Consider the following 23,387-nt stretch of genomic DNA (forward strand, 5'->3'; position numbering starts at 1 on the left):
GAAAACCATTTTTGTTTGTCATTAAATTGTGCAACAGCATTTTCAAATTTAAGAACTTTCCCTGAATTAAGCATTTTAAAAAGGCTAAAATAATTCTTTTTTTACATGCTTTCTAGAAGTACAGAATAGTCGCTGTGTGCTATGGAAAACAACTTTAGGCTAAAGATCAGACACCCACATTTATCAAGAAGCTGAAGCTGTCTGAAGAAGCTGGGAGACAAAGCAGTGAGCACAGCAGCTCTGCAGAGTGCCAGCAGCCTGAGGAGGCTCTGCTGGACCTTCCAGATCCATGGAATGAAGATAATATCCCACCAACTGCTAACAAAACTCTCAGATGGTTGAAAACCTTGTCTAGAGAAAGCAGACAGTAATTCCTCCCTTTTCCAGTGCACTTCAAATGCTGTGATTTGGAAACTGCCACTACAAGAATGAAACTCCTCGCACCAATGCAACATCCAAACACCTCCTTTCCAATTAAGGAAAAATCATCTGTTGACTCTGAGGAATTAAAATTCAGTCTGTGGCTGCTGCACATCAATCTATGTGATCATTCCAAGATCTCTAGGCAAGTGATCCACCTTTAAATCCTCCTTCTGGACTTCTAAGTTGAAGGGATTCTGCATGCTTGGGCTTCCCATTCCTCAGAGTTCCCATGCTCCTCTCAGGAGATGAAGGAAAACATGAGCTGGTTTAACACATTGCTCAACAAAGCCAAGAAAACAAAAAAGCAAAACTTTTCTGGAGAAATGCAGCACAGATTTTGCATCAGGGAATTAATATAAATCCAGGCAGTGCTGCAGATCAAACACGGAGTGTCCAATAACTTCTGTAACAGCTCTGTGTGCTCCCCATGGAGGGTGAGGACACCTTCTCCCCGTGACAATCCCGGGGAGATCTCCACGTTCTTGGGAACATCGTGTTCCTGCACACCCAGAGAGCGGCCGTACAGTTCACAAAAGTAACATTAAATGCCCTGTTCGCTATCAACTCAGCTTTAGTTTGTGCTCAAGGGAGGACACGTCTGTTCTCTGATAAAACAATTAGCAAGTTCATCACAGAAACTCTCTGCTCACTGCAGAGTGTCTGAATTTAACATCTACGTCTCTGCACTGCATTCTTTGTTTCAAAAGCACTTTTTAAATCTGTTCCTTAACTCGCTGAGTGTCACATTGAAACTAACAAACCTTCCTGCTCCCAGAAATCAGCCTATATGGATAGAAGTCTAAGTCCTGTAAAACATATCTATACTACTTCTCTAAAATACATCTAACATCATACTGAACAGCATCAGTATTACTTCTCACACACACTGGATCTTGAAATAAAGGACTGTTTGAACATAAAGATTTAGTAAAGGCAGCTTCGTTATCACGAGTGTTTGCACTTGAAATATCCGTGACCTTTCTGCACTACTAAACATACAAATAAAAACAAAGGTATTTGCGAAATGTCACATTTATGGAAAGCACTTATAAAAGAAAGGGTTTTTTTTCTGTAAATAATATCAATATTATAAGTAATGCAAATTTGCTATTTTCCACGACCTCACAAGAACGTTGAAATATTTAAATGTGTAATTCCAAACACGCAGTTTTGCCAGTTAGCAATTAAATTTTGTCTTTACAAACTGCTACCTGGGAAGCTGATCTTCAGTGGTTATTAGAAAGCTTAGAAATAACAGAATTAAAATTAATTTTAATCAATGTGTTTTCTAATAGGAGAGTACTCATCCTTACTAGGTTGAATCTGATGCACTTATACTTACAATTTAATAAAATAATCGAAACATTCAATTACAAAACAAACATTAAAAATAAGTGCAAGTAAAGTAGAAGGTACCTCTAATCAGTTTTCCTCTCACCAGCCATATCAGCCCTTGATCCTAAAATTTTATGCTGCCTGCGAGGACAAGGTACAAATTCTATTTTAACCATCGCATCTTTGTCAACTTTGACTGTTTGATTCCCTCTGCTCCAACCCGAACAGCACCAGCAAAGAAAACACTTCCCTCTCCTTAAGATGCTCCATTGGTTAGATCAGATTTATTTGCTGTCAGTAAAGGTTGTATTTGCACATAAGTCTATGACAGATTGCAAGTTTATTAACTTCAAGTGAGTTTTCAGGCTGCTGGGTTGAGGTTTTTTTTGTTGGGTTGTTGGGTTTTTTGTGGGATTTTGCTTTTTTTGGTTTTTTTTTGTCAGCGCTCCCTCCCCCTTTCCCCAAGATGTGGGTTACTTGACAAATTGGAGTTAAGTTATCTTAGGTCAATGTAACTGTAAGTTAAACTAATGAAGTGTATGTCTATGAGTGATGTCTGATTAGTTTAATGCAGTTAGTGCTGGACAGCTTGGGCTGCTGACCTTGAAGGAACACAGATAACATTGTGATGCGTTGGAGGATGTGGTTGTGATACAAGACAAATTTACATAACAGTTTGTCATGTACACTCCTCCAAAACAAAACTGTTGCAAAAAGAAAGCAAGAGGAAACCAACACTAAATGCCTCGCACAAGACGAAACGGGGAAAATTAATTATAACGTTTGGCTTGAGGTGGGAGATTATTTTAAATGGGAGCCAAAAGGCGGCACAGGAAAGGTGTACATTTACACAATATGTGTTCCAAGATGGCTTAGACATTGTGCTAGGTAACACTGAGCAAATCCAGCCTTCTACAGCACAAATCTACTCTTGAAAAATGATATTCCTTCCTCAGGAAGCACCTACTCACTCACAGTAAAAAATACCAGACCCAATTCTGAACCGTGACTCGTTGGCACGTCATTCAGGTGTGCTCAGAGTCCTCCTGAAGTTCGTTCTCCAGCTGCTTGTGCTAAAAGAACCCTGTGTATGAACAGTCTCTCCCCATGAAGGTGCACAGTCCCCACACAATGTTCTGCATGCTGTGAGCAAAGCTCTATCTGACTGCTCCAGACAATCACCTCGCCACATCTCATCTGATCAGGTAGACCAAGCAAAACTGCTGGGTTTAGAGACAGTTTGGCTCTGGAGGGGTTGATTCTCACTGATAGCTATCTTGTTGACCTATATCGCCTCTTTTTATCAGCCCAGGTTCAAGCCAATGGAAATTTGCTACTTACATAAATGTATAATTGACACCCACAGTTGCTGGTATGTTACTGAACCAGACCATCATTAAGATAAAACTGCTCCCTTAATCCTCCAGGTCAGCCTGAGCAGGACACTGATAAATCAGACTTGCTAATAGATACATGGGAGGGCATGTGAGGAAGCTTGCAGTATTCACATCTGTGCCATCTTTCAGCCTAATCTGTGAAGCACAGTTTAAACCTTTTCAGAATGAGTGAGCTCACATGATAAATTTCAAATAAGAGATACACATACATGTACTGACATCAGGTACCCAGATACTGAGAGACTCACGGACTGGAGATGCAAGATGAAACAGTCCTGGAAATTCTAAATAAAACATGTAATTCCTCAGTTATAGCCCAAGAAGAAAAACTTGTGATGCCCACTGCAAGTCCCTAATTGCTCCCACGTACACCCTTGCATACATACAAGGGGTAAGTTGAAGAGACCTGGTTGAAGGCATCTGTGTGGTTTGAGTTTAGAAATTATTCAGTCCCTTGGTTACCTGTAATTAGAACTTGTTGGCACTGTTTGCATGAAATAAAGAGCAGAAGTCCGTGCCTTCCAATGCCACTTCTTGGCTGGGAGTGTGCAGAGGACACAATCTTCTTGTAGCTCTTCCTGGAGAAGATCCATCAGCTGTTTGTGGGAGCCACCATAAAAGGGTTCAATGAGAAGGACACTCATTTTCCAAGTACTTCATAACTGTCTGAAACCTGAAAATGAAAATAGAGAAGTATTTTACTTTAGAAACATATCTTTATTATTATTATTGTTACTACTTAAGAAAATTATATTGGAAGAAAAAGAAATATACTGCAAGGCCTTGTAATATAATCCTTAATATTATATTAATGAGTTTACTTCAGAAAAGGCTACTTAGCAATTATGACTAGATTATTTCAACCTTTAAAAGATACTGTCTGTAAATTTTAAATGAATGAAAACGAGCAAGACTTAGGAAGACATTGTGTTGAATTTATGGGTTTGTTTTCAATCCAATATTTAAAAACAGCTTTACTTTACACACTAACTCCCTAATACGGTCAATTATTCCATAACTTAGGATGTAGCTTATTCACTCTAATATAGGTTTCCCTCCTTTTCCTGGTGGCAGAGAAAATTAAAGAGCAATTCAAACACACTTCAGCCAGTAACAGTGATTTGGGTAAGAGACAAAGGCAGAGAGCAGCTCAAGGAGATGCAGTTGGGGCATCCCCCAGGACACCGTCCTGCATTGCTGGGAGCTGGGATCACAACCCCAGCAACAACAGGAGATGTAAACCACCTTATTTCTTCTGAGTACACCAAAGTGGGTGGAAGAGAACACTAGAGGAGGCTCAAGGAAGCTCTGAGACAAAAAGCCACAGAGCTGCTCACAAACAGGATGCAGAACGTGCTGCCCAAAGCGAGGGGACAGATGAAAACCCAGTGACTATTGCTCATCGCCCTCATGAGTCACACCCTTGGGGTACTCAAAAGCTGCTTTTCACATGCTTCGAGCAAAGCCACCACACACAAAAGCTGAAAGCAAAACCCTGAAAGGTGTTTACCATCCACAAACACCTCTCTGATGGTTTCCCTCTCAAAACTCCCTAAGAATCATGGACTCCCTGCTAAACTCAGTTATCCGGACTCGTGTTTGGCACTGTACATTGCAAGACCTTACACTCATTCCCTGACCTGCAATTTCTAGTGGTTTCAGACTGTAATCCTTATCTTACCAAAACCTCTGGTGACCAAAAGTGAGAATTCAACAGAGAACTACATACTATCCTGAAAATCTCAATCATCATCTCAACCATAGTTGAGAAATTTAGTTTGATTCAAGATCAGGTTAAAAATATTATGTATTCTGTAATCAGAGGGCAGAAAGCAAACAAAAAGCCTTTTAAGTGCACTGTAGCTATCAGAAGATCAGTTAACCAGCAACAAAAATCCAAACACAATCAATTTAATTGGCAGACAAAACATAAGAAACCTTTAGGTAGCTTTTTGTTGTTGCCCCACCATAGTGCCAGATGAAACAGTGATGTAGAGCTTCTGGGTCATTACAGAACAATCAGCAAGAGAAGAAACATTCCATGCTATAACTTCCTTGTCCTAATCCAGCCTGGATTCAGGTTATAATTTGCTATATTATTCACTCCTCCATAATATTTCAAATAAATTACTTGTTTTAACAAATACGTTCTTTGGAAAGCCAAAAGGAAAGCCATTTGGAAGCAGATATTTCACTCCATTTTGGAGCTTGCTTCTTTTCAGGTAGCAAAGCAGTTTCTGATCTCTTTTCCACTGACCTAATTTCAAAAAAAATCACACTTTTGAGATCACTGACATTTTCTGAATTTACAATGATGTAACCAAAATCATACTCTCTCCTCCAAAGCCCTTTTGGAGCCTGCAGGGTAATAACTGCTATAAAAACACAAGCTGTGGTTTAGAATCTGCACTATTCACCTAAAGAACAATTTGTAATTAATCATGCTATGCTTGTCATCAAATGCCACCGAAAATTTAATTCAAGGGACTAAAGGGAAGTGTTTTATAAATTCAGCCCCTAAAAACGGGGGTATGTGAAAAGTTGGTAAATGCCACTGAGTCAGTCACTTGGCGAGGCTTGCAACTAATTTACAAATCATTAGCAGTATCAGTAATAAAGCAATTTGTTCATGAAGCATCTGATCAGATCACACTTCACCAGACTAGTTCTGAAACTGGTTTTATCACCAGGTTTAGCCGAACCCACACTGTGCTCTTTGGTTTTATTGTGCACCAGTTTTCACTGTACATCCCTCACGGGAACAGAGAATGACTGTATGTGCTGACGGTAAGAGATTGCTCAGTCCTCGTGTTTCCTCCTGCTTAAAGACCCTGACATTTAGTTAATTATTCCGCATTTACCTACCTTTAGATCTATTAGGGAAACTGCAATACACAAGTATTACTATACAATAAACCCCCTTTGACTATTTACATTAGGAAACTGGGTTGAATCTGGATGTGTCTTGGAGTGGGTGTTAAGATAGCTCTTGATATGTAATTCTTCACAATAACACTCATAGACCCCGTGGCAGCAGCCCATGAGGGTGACAATCAGCAATGACACATTTTTTTCAGGGATGACCTAAAAGCTCAAAGGTTTTCTTACAAAACTCACTCACTCCAAAAAATGTAGGTACTGTTTATTGAAATCCTCACTAGCACTTGTAGGATTCTGTTGTCGTGTGATCTCTGTGCATTACCAGCAATATACACCAAATTCAATTCAGAGAAAATGTTATCATGTTATTTAAGAAGCAGTATATGGTTTATTTTATTTTTTTGTTGGGTTTTTTTGTTTTGTTTTGTTTTTTTTTGGTTTTTTTTTAATAAGATGCTACCTACATAAGATACTACTAAAGGATAATAGCAGTACAATATATGTCACATTCACTTCAGGGCTTGACTAAGATGAAGCAACTAAAAAGTCAATAAATCTTCTGTTTTTAAAAGATACACTGATAATGCTAAGGAAATTATATTACATATAACTAATAATTTCTTGTACTTAGAAAGACACAGAGGAGGTAGGACACGGTCGTTTGGCTCATATTTCACCCACATGACTTCCAGTTTTGTTCACATACAAAAATAACAGCTATTATTTTTGCTTTATTTCCCTTGACCCAGCCAAGTTAAGGTAAATATGTACCATAAACTCCTCAGAGGTCTCCAAAAGACACAGCTGATAAATGGCCTGAGAACATTCACCGTATCTGATGGAATGCAATCCTCAATTAAATATAAATCACTCCAGGTATTCTTTTCCCCATTTCAAAGAAAACAACAAATATTAGAAAAACAGAACTGCTTCCCCTTTCTCATTACAGTATTTCCTCTCTGGAGCCAGCAATCCTGGGTGTTCCTCAAACAGCTCAACCCCATCCACACGGCTGCAGGATCCTTTCCTTTGAAAATTTCCTACTCTGTCTTTACCATACAGAGCAGCACATTCCTCAGGATACACATTACACATCTGAAAAAAAAAAAAATCCTTCAAAGTGGTTACAGTGTCCAAATGACATGACTAATACAGAGGTATATTGAAGTACTGAGAAGTGTAGGTGGGTAATTAGGTGCTGTCTCAAAGCCAGCAGCTCACAGTGACATTCAGCCAGGACTTTCGTCACTTGTTGCAGCTCTACCCCACACTGAAACATGGCAAGTGATGGAGTCCCTGAAAGGGCCACTGCTGTTTGAACCAATAATTTCCTTTTAAAAGGAAGTCTGAGTACTGTACAAAGCAATAAATAAAAATTATCTTTAAAGGCATGGAAGAATTAACTGTTTAACCAGCCACAAAACCATGGCTTCTTTTTAAACTCTAGGTGAATGCCAACTTAGGTATTTTTGTTAACCAACCTAGGCAGAGAAAACCCATCATTTTCCACAATTTATTAAAGAACACACACTCACTCTTACATGCAGAAGTGTGGTTTCACAAACATCAGCACAGCTCGCATCAGGAAGCCATAATTAGCTCTGTTCATTGACGTACTCAGACAACATAAATTACAGACCACGTCTAAATATCTGTCCAACAAAACAGCTCAGCAACCATCCAAACCCAAAGGAATAATTGTTAATATATTCCACAGGTAGAGATCTGCTATTAGTTACAGGAAATAAGGTATATGGTTTCAGTAATGATTGTTTTAACCGTCACAGTCCCACACATATGAGAAATTTATTCCGCCACCCTATCCGAGCACACGTGGTTCAGAGTCTCATAACTCAACCCACTGCAAAACCCACCAGGTACAACCTGTGGACATCAACATACTTAAACCTTTGATGGTTTCACATAAACTCGCTGTGATGGCTGACAAAGGCAAAAAATTTCCATGCTCCACACTGCAAGAAAATGTGATTTTCCAAAGGACTTTTGAGAGTCCTTACCTTTCCTCCTCTGTCCCTTCTCCTTCCCATCCCTACCTGAAGTGGGGATGTGCTGTAAATACACACACACAGATTGAAAGAGTCTGCACTGCCCTCCCACTCATGACAGTGACTCACCAAAACCCCAAAGCTGTACCTTAAACACAATCACATCTTAAGGTTTGACCAAAATTTAACTTGTATTTAGATCACCCAAAAGTACCAGTTCTGAGGTTTGTCATTACTAAACTGCATAAGCGAAAATGACAATTTATCTTTTATATAAACCAACTGGAAAAAGCAAGAAATCCTCCACTTCTTTTGAGAATGTGGTAAACCAAAATCGTTCACCTGTATTTGGATGGCTGAGCAGCAGTAACATTTATTTACTGGTGACACCCATAAACCACAGTCTGGCCCCATGCACACAACCTGAGAGCTGGAAACACCTACAGAATGCAAAAATCTACCATTACCTGGAGGCAGCAAGGAATGAAACCCGCATGGATTTCCTGGCCTGCTTTGGTTTCACTAAAATACCACATGTCATTTTTACTGTACTTATGATCTACACATACAAGGGCAGGCAGTGACAGAAGGAGGAGAATGGCTTTAAACTGAAGGAAGGTAGGTTTACATTAGAAATTGGGGGGAAATTTTTCCCTGTGATGGTGGGGAGGCCCTGGCACAGGTTGCCCAGAGAAGCTGTGGCTGCCCCTGGATCCCTGCAAGTGTCCAAGGCCAGTTGGACAGGGCTTGGAACAGCCTGGGATAGTAGAAGGTGTCCCTGCCCACAGCAGGGGTGGCACTGGATGAGGTTTCAGATCCCTTCCAACCCAAACCATTCTGTGATTCTATGATGCAATCAGAATTGCAAATAACATAATTTTTAAAGAATTTGTTTGATCTTAATCAAATTGTGAGGACTGCCAGGTTCAGTTCTTATGTCTGTGTTTTCAACCCTGAGATGGAGCAGCAGGAATTGGAAGTCAAGACTTTTAAGATGTCCCACGGCTATCAATCCAAGAGACACCCTGACACAAGAGGCAGTTAAGGCTCCTTTTGGAGTTTATGCATTTAGAAAGTAACGTGCCGTAAAATCTGCACATTACCCTGTGAATGCTAAGTTAACAATATTGCTATAAATCCTTAGGAAAAATATGTTAATGCATATGTAGTGTATGCATTTTAAAACTCTGAATTTAAACTGTTTTACTATTTTATCCAGGCAAAGGCACTAATGACCTTCATAATTTTCTGTTGTAAATTAAATTTGTTTTTTTCCAGCTACAGAAAAGCAAAAAAAAATTAATCCCTTGAATTTTCTTTTTACCTTCTTCTCTGACACAGTCTGAGACTATCATAAATACTTTGCATCTATACTTCTAGCCATCCTCAATCAACATCTTTGAAGATCTTAATCTATACTGAATAAATTATTGCATTTTATTTTTTTTTTCCAGTGGAGTAAGACATCTGTGCATCACATTTATGGTTAACTCAAAACCACAACAGTCAAAGCTACCTCTGTGGGGAAGCCTCCATCCCACCATGGAGCACAGCACTCCAAAGATATATTTTCAGAGAAATTTCCCTGACTGATGTGCTGATCCCTCAGTACTTTCAGAATCGTAATTACAATATGCAACTTGTTTTTTTTTTTTGTCTAATTAACCTCCTAAATTGTATACACAGGACTAAATACTACTCAGGACAGGGTATGAAGGATACTCAGTAATCTATAAAATACTTTCACAAATTCAGATTTACAAAGGCAAATTAAGTGTTGCTGATATTTAATTAGGATAATATTTTCCTCTAAAGAAAGGCAAGATCGAAGAGAAAAAGACACAGAAAATGTATGATGGAGAACCAGGATCATGTTCTGTCAAGGAAACAACTACAGACACCACCACCAGCAAACCCAAATAACTCTTCCACAGGCTTTGTTCCTCTGTCTCCTCCCTTCAATGGTCCAAATAGATTTACACAAGTTCACATGAATGTGCTGCAGAGCAGACGATATTAAATAATTATCTTCACAAAAAGTTTTACATTATTTTGAGGAGCTCTTCCACCACTAACAGAATTTCTTTTAAAACAAGGTAAAAAAGAAAAAAAACAGCTCTAATACAAGAGTATAACCTCATATGAGAGTATGCCAGGTTTGCAATTGGATCTGATAGAAAATTAGTTATTCTGATTTAACAGTTAATTATCAGCTCCCATTTGCCTTGTAATTCAGAAGCCCGGAAAAATGAAAACTGATTTTAACAGAGACTGCTAAAGTTGTTAAATGATATGTTGTCTTTATCCAACTTCCTTGCAGTGTGTTTACAGCACGTGAAGGATCAACACTGTTTACAGGACTCAACATTTCCAGTGCTGCACCTATGACTATAAATTTGACAGCACTGGTGATGCTGAAGGCTTACATTAGGTTTAAATAGATGAAGGATCCTTGATTTAGAGTATCTCTGAGAGGAGAGGGAACTAATAGGTGTGGTAATGGGAGATGTAGCACTATTTTTAAACCTGACAGGAGACATATTAGTTGCTAGCTCCCTATTATAGAAAAAGTCCTAGTCTGGTAATAATGGGCTGGCATTTTGAAATTCCTCCGATTTATTAGGAATATGATGAGAAATGTGCTCCACACGCTCTGAGCTTCAGACCAGTTTCTATACAGAAGGTAAGAATTACAATGTACATTCATGGCCAGTTTAAAGAACATATGTATTCATTTTTAAAAAGTCACAAATATTTTAACTAATTTTATTTGAAAGGCACAGTCTACAGTGCATATTAGCAGACTGATTAAAAGACAAAGCATTTGCTAGAAGCCATCATTAGTCACTCTGTGAAGTAATAAAAATCACCCCACATCAAAAAGTTGATTTGTTTTCCTCAGCAAATTTGAAGTAGCAAAATGCTAAATGAAGACCAAATCACTCTTTGGTCAACAGAATTTGGGATTGAGGAATTAAACTGCTCTTGTACAAAAGCTGGAATTCCAAGAGTTAATTTAAACATTAGGCTTGGTAGCCTGAGATGTTTGGCACTTGAGTGGGCACAAGCCAGATTTCTTTTACAGTCAGAAGGTATCCCTTCGAATATGTGATGAAAGGATCTGCATCTTCAGTCACACCTTGAGTCCACAAAAAGGATGGAATGAGATTGACTGTCAAACAGAGCTCAACTGTGAAATCAGGGAGGGGTCCCACACACAGGAGCAATTCTGAGGGCAGGTGGCCAGAAAGCCAACTCTGTCCTGAGCTGCATCCAAAGCCATGGGGGCAGCAGGTCCAGGGAGGGGATTCTGCCCCTCTGCTCCCATGAGATCCCAAGCACAGAGCTGCATCCGACTCTGGGGTGCTCAGTACAAGAGAAATGTGGACTTGGTAAAGCCAGGCTGGGAGAGCTGGGGGCGCTCACCTGGAGGAGAAAAGGCTCCAGGGAGAGCTCAGAGCCCTTGCCAGAGCCTAAAGGGACTCCAGGAGAGCTGGAAAGAGACTGGGGACAAGGGATGGAGGGACAGGACACAGAGAACAGATTCGCACTGAGAGGGTTAGACAAGATATTAGGAAGAAGTTTTCCCTGTGAGGGAAAAGGCCCTGGCAGGCCCTGGCACAGGGTGCCCAGAGAAGCTGTGGCTGCTCCATCCCTGCAAGTGTCCAAGGCCAGGTTGGACAGGGCTTGGAGCAACCTGGGATAGTGGAATATGTCCTGCCCACAGCAGGAGGTGGGAACAGGATGAGCTTCAAGGTCTCTTCCAAACCAAACAATTCTGTGATGCAAAGCTCACACAACGTTTCAGTAAGGTTACTTCAAATTTTATTTCAACCATGATGGAAAATAAACTTCCAAAGGGGAGACAAATGTACATGCCATGTTTTTCACCTTAAGACCTGCAACTAAAGCAATATTAAAAGGGCAATCATGAGGATTTTGCCAACCTATGAGATCCTTCATAGAGGGAAGAGAATAAATTATCAGGTTATTGTTTGTAAGATGCAACATTTAAGTATTGGATCCCTACAGCAGCATGGGTATGATGCTCTTGGGATTCACTAAGCAACTTCAAGGCTGAAATGTTACCTGTACAAAAAAGTTCTCATTTTTAAATATTAAGTACTAAAATTCAACAGATGAAATTTTTTGGTCTTTCACTTGCCCAACTCTTTTCAGCTCAGGAGAGAGCTGAACCAGGCCTTCATGCTATGAAGCCATGAGAACAGAAATACCTCTCATTAACTTCTGTGCAGCCAGCACCACATTATGGCTTTTAGAAACCCCTCAAAAGCTCTCAGAGTCAATAGCAAACATCACACAATACTGAATGAGCAGCACTAAACATATTTTTCCACATTAACAATATTTATATCTTATTTCCAACTTGACGTGCAGATGACATGTTACCCACATCAATTTATAAAACCAGCACAATAGGAGTTGCCAATTTGATTTAGTGGTGCAGCACCCTGTTTCCCTAGCAGGAAAATAATTTCCCTAGCAGGCTTTGACTAAGCCCTCTGAAAGGGCTCTAGAAATATTAAAGGCTCCAGATTCTGGCCAAAATGCTTTCTGACAGCTCACTGCAAGTGTTCCCCAGCATCTCTGCTGACCCAAGAATAGCAAATTTAATGACTTAAGTCGCTTGTTTCCATCCTCTTGTGTGCAGAGCTTGCAAATTACTTCAAGGATTGGCTTAAAGCAACGAAGAAAAGCGTATTCATACATTTTATTTTACTTCACAAGTATCAGAAAGTTAAGGGGTCTGCCTCCTCCACGGGGAAGTATCTATGGATACACACATTGCAGAAAGCTGAAAAACACTGACACGAGTTAAATAAACATGTCTGGTATCATCTGCCAATTGAAATGGTGAGCATTGCAGGAAATATTTGTTTTCCATGAATAAAAGCGATACACAAGCATCTCAAAACAATCTGTTTTGGAAGGTTATTTTGGTTGTTTTATAAACAAGTTTAGGTTCTGAGCTGATGTTTTCAAAACAGATACTGCAAAGCGAATAAATATTCATGTCTGGGGGAGACCCTAACAGACATTAAACAAGTGTGTGGCCCTTTTTAACAGTGCCACAGATAAAGCAAGGCAAGGACACTCAGAGAGGACATCAAGATGTAAATTTTTTCCTTGAAGTTTCTCAGATGGCTGAAAAGTGCCATTAAAATCATCGTGTTCAAAAAACCCTGGGCCTTAAAAACTTGGCTTTTATTGTACATAAGAAAATCTGGCTATAACCCACAAAGAGCACTGTAGTCTTTAACAAAATGAATTTTTAAAAGGGATTTTTTAAAATTTGACTTCATTATAAATCATGAATGTATCAGTACAACTCACTTAGATTTTCAGCTTTAGAGTCACTTGGGAATAATTTCTGCACCTATCTAAAAAGAGAGTCTGAAAACCATTTACTGTGCTTGAGCAACTGGCCACATTCACAAAACTTTTCTTCAAAAACTGAAAATTCTTATCAAAATAAAACATCCTGCTCAACAAAACCAAAATTATGTCACTTACCAGCTCCTTCCACTTGTACCACCACAGAACCTACAGAACCTGGAACACTCCACCCACACACTGGTACAACACTAAGAATCACTGAATAGTTTGGGTTTGAAGAGACCTTAAAGATTATCTTGCTCCAACCCTGTAGGCAAGGACACCTTACACTAGAGCAGACAGCTCCAAACCCCACCCAGCCCAGCCTTGAACACTTCCAGGATTTAGAGTCCAGGAACATTAAGTGTGGTTTATAATGGCCATGACTACAGGGGAGCAGAGAACAAAACATATTCACTGCAGGGGTCAGAGCTGAAGGAACTATTTTAAGGTCATTACTGGAAGATCCAAACTATTTAAAGTTCAGCTAGCTATTGGTAGGTGCTCTTGCTGACACTGCTGATAAAAATCCCAGAAATACCATTACAAGGCAATGCAAGAAACCGTTCACACCTCACACACGCAAGGTCTGTACTTAATATTCCCGCTTCTGCATTTTAAAGCCACAAATATCACAGCCTTTGCCAGCAAGTTAAAGATCTGTTCTGACTCCTACTAAAGGCATCAGGGCTGTGCAGTCACTCTGGCCATTGGGAAATTTTTGGCAATACCCCCAGTTAAGCATTCACAGCAGCCATAAGCAGCTCTTGGAGGCCTGGAGAACAGCAGCACATGGACGGTTTGGAAATACCTCTGTAATCAGGGTAGTGTTACCTCACAACAGTGTTCCATGTGCAGCCAGACTCAGAGCACTGCTACAGCTGAAGCTTCTGGTTATTTTCCATGTACATGGACCTGTTTGAGTGGAACCAAAGGAGGTCATGAGGATGCTTCAAGGGCTGGAGCCCCTCAGCTCTGGATCCAGCCTGGGAGAGCTGGGGGTGTTCACCTGGAGAAGAGAAGGCTCAGAGCCCTTTTTGGTGCCTCAAGGGCTTTCAGGAGAGCTGAAGAGGTTCTTGGGACATGAGCCTGAAGGGACAGGACACAGGGAATGGCCCCAGACTGACAAGAGAGTAAGGTTAGACTAGAGATTTGGAGGTGCTTTGGTTATAGAGGTAACATTCAACCTATATTGAAATCACCGATTTATGCTGTGATTTTCAAAAAATCACTTCTATTAAGTGGATCTGAAGCCAAGAGAGGAGTTCCACAGGCCTCACCACAGAGTGAATGATACAGATCTGTCTGAATATTTTCACATCCCATCTTCCCATCAGTGTTTAAGCACAAGCTAATCCCACAAAGCTTTGTAAGCAGTAGATACTTGAAGGCACTTAGGAAACTGATTTAGCCCCACATTTAAGGCAGAAATAAACCTGGAAGACACTCTCCCCCTTTGACCACTGAAGATAAAATATAATTATGAGGGAGGGGAAAGGGCAGGACGAAAAAGAATAAGTTCCCTTCAAAAAATATACATGTGGAAAAAAAAAAACAGATGGGGTACCCAAAATAAGAAATAGCAAGTGAATGCTTTGAGAGAAGGGAATTATTTCCACCTATCTGCATTGATCACACACACACTTGCTCCCACTGACAAGAACGTAATCCAAACACTGCCTGTTCATCTCAGAGTGGTTATGAAGCCATGTGTGAGGTGCATTCAACATCCTCTAAGATGAACAGAATCTGTTTTGCATGCCAATATCCTTGGAGAGAGCAATATTCATGCAAGATGATTCAAGCTACTCTTCAGAGCTGCAGCACTCTGCCTCCCCATTGAAGCTCTGAATGAGCATGGGCAAGAGAGATCCATAAACCATTTTTCCTAGAGTCTATAGACAGTTGGTTTCTTAACACTCACGGAAACATCTTCTTGGGCATTAACAGAATGACTTAGAAAAAAGTCTGCTTTTTCTCTTTAGAGCCGAGTTTCTTTTCAAGCTGTGTAACACCACTTGATATTTAGTTTAGCTACTCAACCAAGCATCAGCCTTCAATGTATCCAAGGTGCAGAATGGTTGACTAACACAGACCATTTCACTTGTTCGGGCTTATTTACAAATACCACTTACATACTGCTGGCATTTATAATGACACCTGGGATGTTGCTGACACACCACTACGTTTGTAAAGTTGGAGTCTACAGGCACAGTGGATTCTAAGAAACGTGCTGGGGAATACACACAGCGTTTCCTTTGAATGTAACTAGAATGGTTACTTTGACTGTATCCTATCTGAACAGGGAAAAAAGCTTCAGAAACAAGCTTTAGCAAGGTTAATCCCCCACTGATTTTCTTATCACTCAACACTATTTCACTCAATTACTTTTGTCAATGATTTTCTAAAAAATTTCCTCCTGACCATATTACAGAGTTGCTTAAATTATACCGTAGAGACATATTCATGCATACACAGAACTTCACGTGTTTCTTAGTACTGTTGCCTACTGACTTGTTATTCCAAAGGCTACAGCCTCTAAATGCTACACTTCAGTGCTAGAAACCTTGACACAGTGTTTGATTACAGAGAAATACTTGGTTTGGTTTTATATATATATAGCCAGACTATAATTCACCTTATAGTGGAAGCAAAAATGGAATAGTGATGATTCACTCAATTTTGCAAAGCCAAAGGAGTCCTAGCCAGTATTAACATGTCCCAAGCCTTGAAGTGTCCACGGCCAACATGGATGGGACTTGGAGCAACCTGGGATAGTGAAATGTATCCCTGCCCATGGGCAGGGGGTCGGAACTACAACAGTTCTAAGGTCCCTCACAACCTAAACCATATTATGATTCTAAAACAAAACAAAACACCGTGTACAAGCTCAAATTACTAGCAATTTGTAAGAAAAAGCTTGGATTCTTACACAGAAGTAATAATATAACTTCTAACCAAACACTGTCAATTGTTCTGTCTAAATATGCTTGAAACAACAAACTGTAATTATTCTATCTCCTCCCTCCAACCCCAAAATCATACTACACCTTCCACCTGGGGTTTTCCCATTATTAACAACAAGAGGCTTAATTTATCTGCTTTTACCCAAAAATGCTGAAGAGCTTAACAAACATTAATTAAACCTCACAACACTCCTGTGAGGTAGGTAGGTATTGTTATCTCTGCTTTACAGATGAGAAAACCTGAATTAAAAATTGTGATTTGCACCATTTCCCAACAGTAGTTCTACAGTAAAACCAAGAGCAGAAGAAAGGAACAGCGACTTGTATGTCCCTACTCCCAGCCACCACAATATACATTCTCTTTCAAACCAGCAGGACTTGACACTTTGCCACATGTGAGAAAAATATACTGAAAAAGTGTTAATTTATCATTAGCATCATCCCTTCTAAGAATATACAGACAAACACATCTTTTACCCAGATTGTACTTCCATTATTTCATTATGAAAATGAGACAAAATTGTATCCTCTTCATCTGGACAGCTGATGAATTTCATCTTCAAAAGGAAAATCCACACTTCTTGAAACCATATGAATTGTTTCTCATACAACTGAATCTCTGATTTCCTCTTTTCACTTACGTTTCTTAACAATTTCTAATTTTTTCCCTATTCTCTTAGCTTCTCTCATTACTTCATGTTGTACTTTCCTTAGTCCTACATCACTTTTTTCTTTTTTAAGTTTTTTTTAATGATAAAACAAAATCTACACAGGATTGATTTACAAACAGCACATCAACTACTACCTTGATGGGTCACATATCAATTTCCTGTCTTGAACTAGTCTCACTACCAACCTGTGTATGAACATATCCCCATCTGACAGTCCAGAAAAATCAAACACTCTTCTCTTTGCCCATTCTGCCATATTCCTCATTAGAAAACCTCCAGTTTGAATACTGTCATTTCTTCAGTGTTTCAGAAGCAAAAGCTTCACAATTCTCTCACCTTATTTTCCTTGTCTAATTGCCAGCTTCACTTCCCTATCTATTTTCACAAATTTAACAAATCTGTCCTTTATAAAAGTGGCCATCTCTTATGTTTTGTAAACTAAGTCGGCACAATAAATGTTTCTGAATGAACATGGAGACAACTGAAGTTATAGAAACTTGAATTAATATACAAGTTGATAAAAGATTTTTTTTTGACAAAACAACTGTAAAAATGTTTTTGAAGTAATATGATTTCTCATGCTGATTCTAAAATAAGAGAAAATTTAAATGAAAGCCTTTTTTTTAAACCACACAAGTTAGCACATCTTGTTTGTACTGCTTGCTCTAATGAAGTGAGCCTACACTTGCCAGTGCACAGTAAAAATAGGCAGCTCTATTATTCATATACACTGCAAGCAGCATCTTGCAGGCTCTGAGAACTTGCTCTCATATGGAGGCTGCAATAAATGTTCAGCCACTGTTTTCTCCTTCAGCTCTCAAAATTACAGCTGGATTCTTTAAGCATTACATGTGATTTCTTGCACTTTAAAGCTTCTGAACTACTTGAATTGCAAGACACAGAAGCTCTGCCCACAGACACTTTCTTGCTCCCACTGATTTCATGCTACAGCCAGAAAAGTACCAAATCCTACTTGTTTCATGGGATTTGTTGGTCGGTGGATACAGCATCCCCCTAAACACACTGCAGCTGAGCAGGATCTGTATCTGCCTCTGCAGCACACAAACCCCATCTACTCCTTTTTCATCATCCCTTAAAGGTGACTTTTCAGAAGAACCTGCCATACAAAGCATTTTATCATGACAGCCTGAGAGAGCTGGGGGTGTTCAACCTTGGGAGGAAAAGGCTCAGGAGAGAGCTCAGTGCTCCTTCCAGGGCTTAAAGGGGCTCCAAGAGAGCTGGAGAGGGACTTGGAACAAAGGATGGAGGGACAGGACAAGGGGGAATGGCTTCACATGGACAAAAGGCAGGGTTAGATGGGATATTGGGAAAAAATTCCTCCCTGTGAAGGTGGGGAGGCCCTGGCCCAGGGTGCCCAGAGAAGCTGTGGCTGCCCCTGGATCGCTGGAAGTATCCAAGGCCAGGCTGGACAGGGCTTGGAGCACCCTGGGATAATGGGAGGTGTCCTTGCCCATGGCAGGGGGCTGGAATGGGATGTCCCTTCCAAGCCAAACCATTCTGTGATTCTCTAGGTCTAGGAGCATGAAAAACCAGTTTAAGGAAAATTAAAATTTTCCAACAGCTTTCCGCTGTTTAGTTACTAGCACATTATTTAAATTCACAATTTTTACATTATTTCAGAACAAGCATAGAAATAAATATGCTACTTGTTACTATTTGTTTCCATTTTCAGATGACTTGCTAAAATTGTCTCAATTTCTGCATGCACAAAAATCAGGAGTTATTTAACATCTGTAGGCACAAAAAGTTGCATTTTTTTCTTTTCAATATCCACTAAGGTTACCAATTCCTCTACATTCAGCCACTCAGAGAACTACCTGAAATCCTGCAAAAACTTCAGATGTGCAGCAGAGATCAGTAAGTCTCATTATGAGAGGCCTCTCAGAACATTAATCTCACTTTCCCCTATTGCAATTTACTTCTTGCTTGATTCCCAATGTTTTGGCTTTTCCTTTTATTTTTTTTTTTTTTAATTTTGGTGGATTCTTATCTCCAAAGCCACATAAACTGCCACAGAGCAAACACTCTCCAATGCTTAAAACCAGGTTAGAACTCAGAGAAAATTAGTTTCAGTGAGACTCCTACTCTTTTGTTTTCCCCTTTAGATACATCAACCCTATCTGCATTCTAAACAATCACTTTTCCCAGATAGTTTATGGTGAAAGAATAGAAGATAAAATTGCTTCTGAAGCTCTCTAACAATTATTTTTTTAACTCTTTATTACGTTAAAAACCCATTTGCCTCCATAATAAATGCTCTGTGAGGAATATAATAAATTACCCCTCTCTGTGGCATATGAAAACCTCGAGTGAAGCTTGGTTCTGCTCTTCTGAAGCCCCTCACTGAGCATCACCAGACCAAAGCATGAGCACGAGGTTCCTGGGCATCAGAGCAACACCGGGAACATCAGACGCCGAAGCGTGTGTAGGTGTATTAGCAGTCCTACCATCCATCTGTCAGAAAGCTTCGATGTTCCTGCACATCACCCACTGGCAGAGCTGTCTGCCAAGCAAAAATATTATGAAATGTTCATTATATCCTCAAATCTCCCCCCCTTCTCGAGGAGGAAATGGAAAAACCTGTCTCTCCACACACACAGGCTTCACATTCGTTACCAAGAAACGGTGAAAGACTTTTAAATTCACCCAGAAAGAAAATCTACCAGGAGACCAGGACTGTGAATTTAGATTTATTTGAGCAAACTTTACTTACCAGAGGATATGCTGACTTTTAGTTCACATATATCTCATTTTTAAGGTACGTTAAAGACAGAGTTTACAATTAACTGAACAGACAGCGTACAAAAGGCTTTTAGAACTACACCATATGGTCGAGGGAAAGGAACAATCTGGACTATCCACATTTCAATCTGCAGGCTTGTCCACCTCTATAACACGTTGTATTGCTGTAATAAAATATTAAGATAGAATTTTAAGAGTGAAAATATCTATCTTTTGCTCTACCAGGGAGCAAGGCATCTTACAGTCTAGCGCATTTAATAAATATTTTAACTTTTATGATTTTGGCTTGCTGAATCAGATATAGTCAATAAAATTCCCAATTCATTTAAAACTCTAGTTCCAGAAGGATATGGGTGGGTATTCATCTTATGCTTCAGGGAAATAAAAAATACCAGTTTATACAGGGTATACTGGCAGCAGTTAACGTAACAGATGACACATTCTTGGAAATTAAATAAAAGCAGAAAGAAAATACCCATTGTTGCTCAGTGAAGGACTAATCACATGGTCACAGCTGGAACCAGTGTAAATCATTCATTAATAAAATTCTGTTGTAGTAGTCACTTTTTTCTGCTTTTCAAATGCCAATAGAAAAAAAAAGACCTCTTTCAATTCTTTGCAGAATGGAGACACTTTCAAGTATTTCATAGTAACTATTAAACTTAATAAATCTTTACAGAAAAAAAAATGTCTGCAAGGAAGGCATTGTTGGCACCAAGGAAAATATAAATACTTCTCTCTATTTTACATATAATCCCAGAACATAGAGATACTTACTTCACTCTGTACTGGCCTGAATTATGATCACACAGAATCCAAATCTTGAGGAAAAAAAAAAATCACCTGAAGCCTTTGTAAGTCACATTTTAAAATGTAAAGAATATAAATGCAGCCTTGTGGGTCAGATCCCTCAATGTGAACCAGAAAGTTGCACTAGATGAAATGCAGACACTCCAGAGAGATCATGCAATACTCAAGTATTCCATGATTACATACTCTGGGATATAGGTATCACAGGCTCATGGCCAACTCTGCCCTGAGCAGGAGGCTGGACTAGGTAGCCTCCAAAGAACATTCCAATCTGAATTACCCTATGATCCCATGTTCTTTCACATTATAGATTTCTCTCTTGAGCTGTGACACTTATTTTCTCTTAAAAAAAAAAATATATATATATATAAACTAATTCAAGTTTTGTGTTTCATTGCCCCCAATAGCAGGAAAAATCCTCACGTAACCTGTACAACTTTGCAGGTAGCAAGTTATGAAATCACAAAAATCTGATCATCCTCTTCAATTATTTTGAAAGCAACCTTCTGGTATCGAAATTCTGGTATACTCAATGTCCTACTCACAACACCACAGGATAAGAGGCCTATTTTTCTAATTCTTTCAAAGAAACTACAGAGAACAGGAAATACAGAGTATGCAATTTGATGCTTTAAACTGCCACAATATAAATTAAAGAGGATAGGTTTTCCTCCACTCCAAAAGAAAAAAAATCAAAACCACCCCATTCCTCATCATCTGGTACAAACACAGCAAGAACAGAGCATTTTAAATTGTCAAGAATTCCTTTAATTGAAAGCTTTCTTTGAATTTGAAAGCTAAAAATATATTATCTCCCTCCTTCTGTGCCTACTAAGCAGTATGAGCAAAGACTTAAAGCACTCTGGGGCTTGAGAGGATATTTGGGTTTTACTGCCAAGCCTGCTAAGGACTTCCCAAATCTCCCCAAGGCAGGGACCCCGGGAACACGGCAGCGTAAGCCTCGTGCAGCCGGTGGGGACGCGCCGCTGCAAACTCCAACACACGCTCACATTTCCACTTGATCAAAGGCTCAACTGCTCTGCTCTCCACTTTGCTGCAGTTATTCCTACCTCACAGTGACATCCTCAGCAGAGAGAGATGCTTGACAGGAAACTGGTTAAAAAAAAATAAAATATATAAAACCCCCCCAGTTTTCGAGTAATTAACTTCAAGTGGGATGAAGTGACAGTTCAAAGCACTGTCGCTGCTAAGAGCATTACCAACATGCAGGAGGAAATCACTACCTAAGAAAACCTGAATATGTAAATAGATAGCAATTTTGTCAAATTCAGACAGAAAAACACCCCTAAATACTGTGCTAATTTCTATTTTAACAATTATCTGTGTACTCTTTGTCAGAACTTGTAAAATCAGAAGGCAGGAAAGCAAATCGAGCATGCAGGTGCTATGGAAAAATCTAACCTAAAGCAACAGCAGAAAACATCAGCTCTCACACACGTATAGGCCATGATGCAGACAGGCAGCTTTTCTATAAAATACCATTTTCTGCTCGTCCTCTCTACAAATAATAAACATACTGCCTTTCTGGGAACAGAAAAATGTAGTAACACAGATCCTGACTGGCCAGGACACACAGGTTAAGTTTACTTCATGTTGTTTGGTGATGTATTTCCATGTCAATTTTTTTTTTTTTTTTTAATAAAAACTGGTGAAAAGTGTGTCCAACCAATTTATGACTTTTGTCCAGGCTGAGCCCCCCAGCTGCTCCTCATCAGACTTGTGCTCCAGACTCTTCCCCCTCCATTCCTTCCCTCTGGACACACTCCAGGCCCTCAATGTCCTTGTCATGAGGAGCCCAAAACTGAACATAGTGTTTGAAATGTGGCCTCACCGGTGCCAAGTACATTATTTTAATTGCTTTCATGCCTAATTGGCACTATCTGGAAGTTCCCAGCAGCCAGGTGAGATCATTCAGGCCATTGGGTTGGCAGCTGTACCTCCACCAAGCAACACCAGACATGGGGGCCCTCAGCTCTGCACTGCTCCCATGGCCACTGACAATCAGGAAAGGCTAGCAGCATAAAAAAAATATATCAAACTTCTGAAAATATACAACTATTAACCATTTTTCCTCATTAAAAACCCAGTACCCAACTCTAGGTAGACTGGTTCTTTCAAACGAAGTATGACAGGGTAGGAAAAAAAAAAAAAAAGCAGTATTTAGTTTAGCTAGGAAACGTGTGACAGATATAAGCTAAAGTTAATGCTAGGAAAGCTAAAATTTATCTTTACTAATCCCTCTCATTGGAAACAATAGGACAGAATTAAAAAATGACAAAGATGAGGAAGCACATTTGGGGGAGGTAAAAAAGGGAGACACAAGGAGGCACACAAGAAAGGGATGCTGCCACCTCACCTAGAAAAGAGCAACTTATTTCCATCAACTCTTTAAATCACTGTAGAGGACTTTTTAATGTAGACAAGCATCAGAATTTTTAATTTCAGTGACTATTACCCTGAGTATGCACACAAAAAACAAGTTCAGGCATTTACATTTTTGGGCTGATTTACATTTTAAGTCAGAAGTAGCAGTCATCTATACCAAAAGGTAACAAGCAAGTTAACTTCTTTGGTTTAGATCATTAAGGCATAAAAGTCCACACCACAGTTATATAAATGAATATAAAGTTATTCACAGAAAATAAGTATTTCCCAAACATGCTGTTCCTCTGCAGTAGAAAACAAAACTACTGCAGAAAGAATGATGCTGGGTGAGAG

At 39.5% G+C, this 23,387-nt stretch overlaps 1 protein-coding gene across 4 annotated transcripts in view; it reads right to left on the reverse strand.

The window, feature by feature from the left end:
* The window catches only part of GTDC1 (glycosyltransferase like domain containing 1), a 281,383-nt gene that overhangs the window by 114,071 nt on the left and 143,925 nt on the right, over positions 1-23,387 (reverse strand). For all 4 annotated transcript variants that reach the window (XR_008431818.1, XM_053947689.1, XM_053947688.1 and 1 more), the window contains one exon: positions 3,618-3,828. Coding sequence is in view for 3 of the 4 variants with exons in the window: in XM_053947689.1 (XP_053803664.1) it covers positions 3,618-3,799 (182 nt within the window). In the remaining variant the exon portion in view is untranslated. The remainder of the gene's footprint in view (positions 1-3,617; positions 3,829-23,387) is intronic.

This window comes from Vidua chalybeata, chromosome 7, assembly GCF_026979565.1.
Source record: "Vidua chalybeata isolate OUT-0048 chromosome 7, bVidCha1 merged haplotype, whole genome shotgun sequence".
In the NCBI taxonomy this organism is placed as follows: domain Eukaryota; kingdom Metazoa; phylum Chordata; class Aves; order Passeriformes; family Viduidae; genus Vidua; species Vidua chalybeata.